General features: G+C 54.6%; 1 protein-coding gene across 1 annotated transcript; it reads right to left on the bottom strand.

The window, feature by feature from the left end:
• Window positions 1–260: 260 nt before the first annotated feature.
• On the bottom strand, window positions 261–6,296 carry LOC142004214 (interleukin-1 beta-like). Its single transcript, XM_074981711.1, has 7 exons — window positions 6,258–6,296; window positions 4,814–4,881; window positions 4,305–4,353; window positions 3,532–3,739; window positions 2,610–2,780; window positions 1,713–1,858; window positions 261–1,015 (listed from the first exon to the last, which is right to left on the bottom strand). The coding sequence occupies exons 2-7, from the start codon at window positions 4,858–4,860 to the stop codon at window positions 803–805; spliced, it is 834 nt and encodes a 277-aa protein (XP_074837812.1). The 5' UTR covers window positions 4,861–4,881; window positions 6,258–6,296; the 3' UTR covers window positions 261–802.
• Between the last annotated feature and the right edge of the window lie 3,130 nt (window positions 6,297–9,426).

Raw genomic sequence — 9,426 nt, 5'->3', positions numbered from 1 at the left:
GTGCAAAACTCTGTAATGTCTAATTCAGGTGCTGCTCAGCTGATTAGCAAACACCTACAGCCAGCAGGGTGTTTTTTCATGGGTGATAAACGGAACAAAATTTAATAGTAACAGAGAGAAAGCTGTGCTGGTCTATGCTCCATCGAAACAAAAAAGCAGTCCAGCAGCACTAATAAATTATTTTGTTAGTCTTTAAAGTGCTGCTGGACTGCTTTTTTGTTTTGTGACCAAAGTTATTTGGCACACGGGTGGAAAAAAATTAGAGGGAATCCTGGTCCCCCGGCCTGGCTCCCCAGAGACTGGCTGCTTGTGGGAGTTAGGAGCCAACTTATCTTTGCGGCGCTGGGCCGGCGTGTTTGGGGAATCAACCCTGGTGGTGTGGTCTGACGGTCGTGAATTTACATGAGTGGAACGTACAAGGAATGGAACCCAAATCGGCCTGGTTCAGCTGATACAGCTTATGAGAGGGGAGCAGCTAAAGTGGCAAGAGCCCAAGGGAGGGGACACGCTCCTGGTCCCTGAAGCTGCGGAAGGGAAGAGAAAAGCGACAGCCGCTTGGATAAATCTCTGGTACGGGGGCTCTAATATAGAGCTCCCACCCTCGTAAGGGTTAATTCTAGCCGCTGGGGCCAGCCCGGCCCCCACACTAGGCTCAGGCAGGGCGCAGAGCAAAGCGAAAGGCACAATACATACATGTTAGAGACGTGTTCCAGCCACACCCCGTGTGGCTGCCCGTCGGGCTGTGTACTTAGTACATACTACAACTCTGTGAAACCAGTAACTGCCGGTTTGGGATGCTCACTCAGTGCTTGGTAGGGGTCAGGATGTAGCTGGTGATGAGGGTTTCTCCCAGCCGGTTGGTGACGCCGACGGGCTGGTTGTTCTCCGGGGAGGTGCAGATATACCAGCCGCGGTGAGCGGCTGACTCGAACTGGGCTACGCTGTCGTTTTCCACCTTGTAGAAAATGAAGCGCTCCAGCTTGGATCCATCTACATCCTTCAGGATATCGGCCTCCTGCGGCACAAGGTCGGCCCGGTTAGAGACAGAGGCCGGGGGGAAAAGAGCTCCGCCCACCCTCGGGCTCCCACACTCCGCCCATTGCACTGCACGGCTGCTCGGATGGCCCGGGGCGCGGGGCTGGGCCGGGAGGACTGGGGCTGGGATCGCTTGGGGGCTGCCCAGCGACAGTCAGGTGCTGCCCAGCTGATTAGCAGACCACCCACCACCGGCAGTGTGCGTGTCTATGGGTGGTGCACACCCCTGCATGCCTCAGTGCACAGAATAAAATTTATTCCACCCATGCATTGGAGAAACTGGAGGGAACCCTGGCTGGGCGTGCCCCCCTGCAGGCAGCCTGGGATGACAGTCCTGGGAAGCTGGGTGATCCCACAGCAAGCGAGGCCTGATCAGAACCAGGGAGAGTCCCAGGCAGGGCTCGAGCAGCCCATTAGCGCTGCAGGGGTGGAACCGAGCCTGGCGCATGCATCAGCCACAGAGCTATGTACTGAGCTGCGGCCTGGCCAGCTTTAGGGCTGGGGCTGGTGCACGCTGGCTGGCAGCTCACGGGGAAGTTTGCAGGGCTGGGAACTCGGCCGGGGCCCTCCCCTGCTGGAGAGAGGCTGCTCACGATTCCTCCTCTGAGCAGAGACCCACTTCCACTTCCTGAGCGGGCAGCTTCTCAGAAAGCAGAGCCCGGAGAGCCCCCGCTTACCTCCAGCTGCAGCACAGGCTGCTGGCCATTGTGCACGCAGGACAGGTAGAGACTTTTCCCCTTGATGCCCAGAGCGACCGGAAACCTCATGGAGGCTTGGCCGCTCGTGCCGCTTTTCGGCCTGTACAGAGCCATGTTGATCTTCACTGCGGGGAGGTCGGAAATACAGAATCAGCCACAGCCCAGGGATCTGCATTCTGCGGGGTGGGGAGCAGCTGGCTCTGGGGACCAGCCACAGCACTGTGCACCCCAGGAGCTAAGCAGGGGAGGGGAGCCGCTCTACAGGCTGCAGTCATGTGGCCTGTACACCCCCCGGGCACCCCCAGCCTCTCACCCGAGGCTTGGAACGTACAAAAGCTCAGACCCTCCAGTCCGGTGGCCCTGAGTGCAAACCAGCCTTCCCTAGGAGTTGTGCAGCCTGGCGGCCACCCAGGAGAGAATCATCCGCACATCCCTTGGTGCACGTAACAAAATGCATTCCACACATGGGTGGCACCAGTTCGAGGGAACATGAGGGGAAACCAGGGACCTGAGCACAGGGGTCAGACCAGGTCCGTAGGCAGACGTCAGGAGCAAGGGACATAACTTGGAGGAAGGGAACAGCCCGGGGGACTTCCCTGCCATTTAAGAAGGGGCTGGGCTGGCCCTGTGGTTGCTCTGAGTGGGTCTCAGGCCCATGTGAGAGAACACCGGAGCTGCGCAAACACAGCCAGCCGGGACGTATCGTCAGGTCAGCGGTCTCAGGGGCTTCTGGGCTCACCCAGTAATGGAGGCTGAAGCCGGCTGGGTAGAGAAGTGGCTCCCAGGCTGGGCAGAAATATGGGTCCCTGCCTTGGAGCAGGTGCATGGTTTGTGTTGGGCGAAGGGCTGGGTGGAAGCTCCAGCAGCCCTTCTCACCTTGGTGTATGATGTTGGGGCCTTGCAGGTGTAAGGCCACCAGCTGGGCCGGAGCCTCCAGCTTGAAGCTCTTCTGGTCGGTGTCCCGGATTTCACAGGAGATGGAGCGGAAGTAGCGGTAGATGGAATCCACCGTGTAGGTGACGTTGTGTCTGGCGAATGAGACAGTCTCTGAAAGTAGGAATGCACGTGGGGGTTAATATCGCCCTGCCTGCACCGAGCCCAGGCTCACCTCTCCTGCACCTGAGAAGCGGGTCTTTGCCCACGAAAGCTCAGGCTCCAGAATATCTTAGTCTATAAGGTGCCACAGGACTTCTTGTTGTTTTTGAAGCTACAGACTAACACGGGTCCCTCTCTCATACTCTCCTGCATGTGTGCCCAGAACGGTTCAGAGTCCAGGGAACTGACCAGCCTGTGTGTGATTTAATCAACACTGCCAAGCTGTGTGTCATAGGCCCCGTACTGATAATGAGGATTCTCCTTTTTCCTTAGAACCTGTGCTGCGGGGCCCGGGGTTGGAATCCTGCCTTGCCATCCCCGCAGAGCTCCTGGCAGCCGTGAATTTGCTGCACTACTTGAGCCTGAAAGCAGCTGGGGATTGGAGAGCTGCCTGTGACCCCCAGAGAAAGGCAGTTTTTCCTGACTGGAGTGAAAGGGCATATTGGCCTCTGCTTCCTTCTCCAAGGTGTTAGCCCCCTCCCATCCAGGAGAAAGGTCCCTTGTGCCTGGTGCAAGGGGGCTTCACATGGCCGCTGGGGCCAAGCGGAGGGCATGCATTTGGACAAGCTCCATGGTTAGGGCGCTAGCCTAGACCTTCTCTCTGCTCTGCCGCTGTCTCCCTGTGGGTCGGTCGGGCCATCCTGCCACGCCTCAGTTTCCCCCTGTGTCCGGTGCGGAGGTTGGCCCTGCCCCCAGCACGTACCGAAGATGGTGTCGAAGATGCCCCTCAAGTCATCGTCCGAGAAGGGCCTTGCTCTCAACGCCTTCATCTTCTCGGTGGCGATGACCAGCACCACAGACCTGCGGAAGGTCCTGAGCGATTTCTGCTCCGTGACCTTCAGCTTTACGCTCAGGTCGCAGGCAGAGGAGCTCCGGGAGATGGCGTGGGGCTTGTAGCCTCGGGCGGAGCTCTGTGGGCCAGGACAGGACCATGAAACAAGCTGCTGCCTCACCCTCCTCCCCAGTGGCTGCCCCGGCCACGCCACGAGTTCACCCTGCCAGGAAGTGGCTGGGGCAGCAATCTCCTCTCAGCTGCACCCTGGGGCTCCTGGGAGTGAACAGGCGTGAGTTCACGCATGCCAACGGGCCCCCCCAGTGTGAGCTACAGTTCCCTCGGCCAGCAAATTCCCCTCCTCATGGAGGACCAGAGCTGCCCCTGCCAAGGTTCTTCCCAGACTCCCTTGCCCTGGCCAGTCCCACTCGCCTGGCCGGCCTGGCCACTGAGCACTAGCCAGCTCCTTTGCTTTCCTCCGGGCAGCGGCTGAAAGGCAAAGGGATGCTAACATCAGGCAGCCAGGCAGGCCCACAGCCAGGGCCAGCTGCTGCTGGATGTGCTTTCATTGTCGGGCAGTCTCAGCGGGCCAGAGACCACTGCCAGTAGGACATGCTCTGAGCCACGTCGAGTGGGAGCTCCAGGGGTCTCAGGCAGGGAATCAAACCCCCCTAAGGGCTGTTGCAGGAGACGCTGACACTTACCTTCCCTAGGTAGGGGTGGTCGACTTCATAGAACTGTTCCTCGCTCACACTGTAAGCAAGGGACCGGAGATGGGTTAGTGGCTGGGGAAGACATTCGACAGCCCCACGCACCCACCTTGTTCTCCCCGGGGGGCTTAACATGACAAGGAACTGCTGCCGCTGCTGGGCTGGTTTGGGCTGCTGCTGGCCCGAAGCAGCACAGAAGAACAGCCCCGCTGGGTCAGACCTGTCTGTAGCACCTGACGTCCCGGCGGGAGTGCACACAACAGGCAGTCAAAGCAATTGCTCTCCCGACAGACAGAAGCGGGAGGCTTCATGCCTACCCGGCCTGGCTAGTAGCCATTGAGGGATCTCACCTCCGTTAATTTAGCTAGATCTTTTTTGAACCCTCTGAGCATCTGGGCCTTCTGCCGCCTCTTTGGGGTGAATTTCACCCTGAAACTCCAGCAAGAATCCCCAGCTCCAAGAAACTCAAACCGGGGGCGGGGGGGTCGGTAAATCCAGGTTACCTGTAGAACTCCATCGACTCCTCTTGTACATCAGGGACGGCTGCCATTGCTGCTTCTTGCTTGGAAACCTAGGAGGGGAAAAAGCCAAACATGAGCATCCTGGCACCACTCACCTCTCCGGCCAGCCATGGAGAAAGACTTTGGCTCCTAACACGCAAGCCACTGAAACTGGCCAGCTGTGTGTCTCCTTATTCCCCAGCTCAGTCTGGGCCTGTAGCAATAACACCAGGATCTGGCAGCAGAACACCTTGAAACAGGAATATTGGTAAGGTTTTAAGTGGAGGTAACATGACTATTTGCTGCAATACCAGGGCAAAGTGCTAAGCGTGCCGTTTTGAGATCAGGGCAATGAGGAAATTAAAACTAGAGCTGTGTCTCAGTGGGAATTTATTGTGAAAGCAAGCAGGCTGGCAAGCCCTGCAGATCAAGGCTTGGTAACATGCAGAATGTGATTGAAGTCAGTGTTTTAAAAAATGCACATAATACCCAGGTAGCAAAATGGAGCTTCTGTATAAGTAACACTTGGATTCTCTACAAATAAAAGTCACACAGAGGGAGCCGTGCTAGTCTATATGCTACCAAAACAAAAAGGCAGTCCCGTAGCACTTCAAAGACCAACAAAATAATTTATTTGGTGACGAGCTTTCGTGGGACAGACCCACTTCATCAGATCAAGTGCATTTCCAAGATTGTCATTTGTCATTGTCAAGTGCAGAGGACCAAAACAAATTGCAATAAATACTGACAAATCCAAGAGTAACAGACAGATAGCTGTGTTAATCTGTTCTCCAACAAAACATCACTGAATAAATCAAATAGGTCCTCTGCACTTATAAATGTCAGTCTGCACTGGAAATGAAATTGAGCTGATGAAGTGGGTCTGTCCCACGAAAGCCCATCACCGCAAAAATCATTTTGTTAGTCTTTAAAGTGCTACATTTCCGCTGCTTTGCTTTGTACAAATAAAAGCGTTGTTTAAGAGCCCTATGGCATATAACCAGCAGGAACCGAGATAGAGGACTGCCAGCTTCATAAATCCTGCAAAGGAACTTCACTCAGGGAAAGCTGGATGGAGATTTGGCAGCAGAAAGCAAATCTACCAACCAGCAGAGACTGTCAGAATTTAGGGCAGGCTGCTCGGTGGAAAATACAGCCCACAGGGAAACTGCACACCGACTAGGCTTTAAAAGCACATGTTTGTCAGAGGTCTGCTGTGCTAACAGCTCCCACTGGTTTGAGCTGAGCAATCTGAGAATGAAGCTGCACCGCCATTCAAAGCCCCGAGAGTGTTCTGACTCACGCCCTAAAAGCCTTTCTGAGAGGCCGCGCCGTGTCTGCAGCAAGGCCGCCTCTTGAAACAGCAACATGTGCTCATCCGGAGCTCCCCACCCAGGTGCCAGCTAGAGCCAGCCAGCCAGCCGCCAACCAGCTCGGACAACGGTACCTGTGTGACGTGTGCGCCGGAATCGCCCTCTCTCGGAGAGTCTGCCTCGGTGCGGACTGGTTCCTCAGAGCATCCCGAGGCGCATGATATAGAGGGCACAAGAGGAAGAGGGCGGGGTTTCTCTGGGAACGCTTCCAGAGAGATGAGGACATAACGATATTTTTCTAAATTTCACAAGTGGGTGAAATATGCGAAAAGAAGGAAGCCCGGTGGCGCACGCTGAGAAAATACGCTGCCCCCCCGCCCCAAAGCAGCGTGCAAATGAAGTAGATGACCCTCCCCATCGCGCTTCAATTCCCGTCGAGCCTGTGCCCCACGTCCGTTCTGCTTCGGACGTATCTGGGGCATAGATGTCTCCGCCAAGGGGTGAATTCCGCCCCAAGAAATGTCACTGTGGCCCAGCCAAGCAGGCAGGTTTCCTCCCAGCCCAAGCCACGGTTTGCTTTACTGCAGTTATGTGCAATGTCCTTTACATCTCTTCCCTGCTAACTTTAGGGGGGCATCCCCGTGCAAAATCAGCCGGGCGTCCTGGGGCACCTGAAAGACCAAGAAATGTAGAAGCTGGAGGCTACTTCCTCAGATGCATGAAGCGCAAGTGTCCATTTGGCAGGGATATATTCACACACATGCAAAGATGGGGGTGTTACAGTACCGTGCTGGGGAGCAGAGATAACCAGCATTCCCTGTAAGCTGAGTGCTTGGACGGCCACCCAGGAGAGATTCAGGCTGGTTAGCAGATCCCCCTGCAGCAGGGAGCAGGTATTTCCACAGGTGGTACACATCTTCAAATGCCTCAGTGCACATCACAAAATTTATTCCACTTATGGATGGAAAAAATTAGGGGGAATGCTGGTGCCACCACAGCCAGTTGAGCCTCTTGCTCATGGGATGTTCTGCAGAGATTTAGCAGTGGAAAGGAAATAGATCAACCAGTGGAGATTGTCCCTCAGTATGTCAGAGTTTAAGGTGGGCTGGCCACCAAGGAAGCTGCATGCCAACTAGTCTTTGAAAGCAAAGACCTCAGAGCTCTTGTGTAACACCAACAGGGGGAACTGAACCTGGGGTCTTTTGAGCTTAGTACAGGAGCCTCTAACAGCAGAGCTAGAAGCTAGCCAGGGCTGAGCTCAGGCTTGGAGGAGAGTCACAGCTTTTTCTCTCTGAATTGGAGCTGCACATCTCCTAGAGCTGGAGGTGACCTTGGGAGGTCATCTTGTTCACTCCTCTCCCTGCCCTCTTGGCAGGGCCAGGCACCATCCCTGACATCTATTTGCACCAATCTTTGGGTGGCCTTCTTAAGGCTTGAGCTCACCATCCTGCGTTTAGCAGGCCAATACTCGAGCCACTGAGCTATTCCTCCGCCAGAGTACAGGTGCAGCAAACCACACCCAGTCAGCATGTGGGTTACATACCGCCCCTCACCGAGGAAGCATGCCCTGAGTGCCAGAGGCCCAGCTGAAATCCTGGACGAGCCCCTCCCTGTAACACCAATGGGCAGACCCACAGCAGAGCTCTCTGAAGCTCAGCGTGTGAGCATCTGCCCCTTCTGCTCAAAGCCAGCTGGCTTTTCATTCAAGTGGTAGAGGCTCCTGCTCTAAGCTCCAGGGATCCGAGGCTCCCTTCCACCTGTTGGTGTTACACCAGCAGCTCCTCTGTGTGGGAATGTAACACTCCCATATGTGTATGTGTGTGTGTATCCCATTCCCTACCAAGCTGCAGTTGCTGGGGAAGTGGGCACCAGCGGGCTCTTTAAGGTGCCAAAGGGCTCCTTGTTGTTTTCCTTGCTAACGATTCTATCCCCATAGAGATGCTGTCATAAATGAATGCCTGAAAAGGGCTAAACACAGGGGGCAGGGGGCGCTTGTCTGTGAAACAGCCAAGTGAGCCATGGGGAGAAAGAGGGATTCTTTTGAACCGGAGCGATTGCCTGCTGAGAGCAGAAAGACACAGGCAAGATGCTTAACCTGAAGCAGGATGAATAAATCCAGTAAATAACTTGGCCGTCTCATAATCAGAGCATGGATAGGTAAGTAGAAAGAAATGTTTAGTTAGACGCGATCAGGTTATTTTTATTTGGTGTGGAACTTTTTAGGCTGGTTGATGATTTTCCCCTGTCCTCTGCAACTTCTAAGCTGAATCTGGAGAAGTAATTCTCTGTGTCCTAACCTGGATGGTTTGAGCTGCTTTTATTACACCCAGCAACCAAATAGGCTTATTTGCTTTCTTGGCATTTTTCAGCTTTTGTTTTGTTAATAAATTACATTTTTCCTGTGTCCTAACAGAGTGTCTGTGTATTTTCACACCTAGATGGAAGGGTCAGCTACTGGATTAGAGCTCTTTGTTTCCCAGTCTGTCATAAGGGAGTGGTGAATCTTGGGATTACCCCCACAGGGAGAAAGCCAAATGTGTCTTCCTGAGTTTTAAGGGGGACTTTCCCACTTTCTTTCTTGATGGTGGTGGTAGGTATGCCCTCCTCTCTGCCCAGGGAATCTGTGACCTTGGGGAGCTTTTTTAAGAAGAGCCTATGGAGACAAGGTGTTTTTAAGGTTTCGGGGGGCCCACTTTCTGCGCTCGGAGTGTCAGAATGGGGATCAGTCCCCCACAGAACCCTGCTGTCTTCGTAATCCATCAGAGCAGCCACCCACAGATCACCAGATCTCTCTGGAACCATGGCTGAGGGGGCAAGTCTGCCTAGAGCCAGATGTTGAATCCCTTTTGCCAAGAGACCAGTACAACCTACCCACCTTGCTACCGCACCAGAGCAACACGGCTAAAGGAACGCACTGCCCGTTGCTACAAATGTAGGGTTCGGTCCTGAGGGTAGCTGAGCACCGTCGGTTTTCACTGAGCTCAGGAAGAACTTTGCATCAATTTGAGGGAAACTTGGGCTCACTGTATGTTCACCAACAAATACTCTGTTAGGGGCACCAATGCACCTGCAGGTCCCATTTGGGGAACAGCTGCAGCTGGAAAAAAGCCTGAGAACAAACATTTTGGAAACGTGAAAACTTTTCCTTAGCATGCCCTCCCCCACCCGAGAGCAACCCTCTTGAAACGCCAGTTTTGAAACTGTTGTGGACCGTTGCGATACCCCGGTGGGTCCCAGGACGTGAGCAAGACAGGGTAGCTGAGGTCATAGCTTTTAGGGGGCCAGCCTCTGCAGCAGCAAGTG

This window comes from Carettochelys insculpta, chromosome 31, assembly GCF_033958435.1.
Source record: "Carettochelys insculpta isolate YL-2023 chromosome 31, ASM3395843v1, whole genome shotgun sequence".
NCBI classification, from domain to species: Eukaryota; Metazoa; Chordata; order Testudines; family Carettochelyidae; genus Carettochelys; species Carettochelys insculpta.
This window is presented reverse-complemented; position numbering and strand designations above follow the sequence as displayed.

Coding starts and splice junctions, on each gene's coding strand:
- LOC142004214 (XM_074981711.1), bottom strand. CDS start 4,860: ATGGCAGCCGTCCCTGATGTACAAGAGGAGTCGATGGAGTTCTACAG. Junction 3,740..4,304: donor ACCACCCCTACCTAGGGAAG/GTAAGTGTCAGC, acceptor CCTGGCCCACAG/AGCTCCGCCCGAGGCTACAA. Junction 1,016..1,712: donor AGCCTGTGCTGCAGCTGGAG/GTAAGCGGGGGC, acceptor CTTGTGCCGCAG/GAGGCCGATATCCTGAAGGA.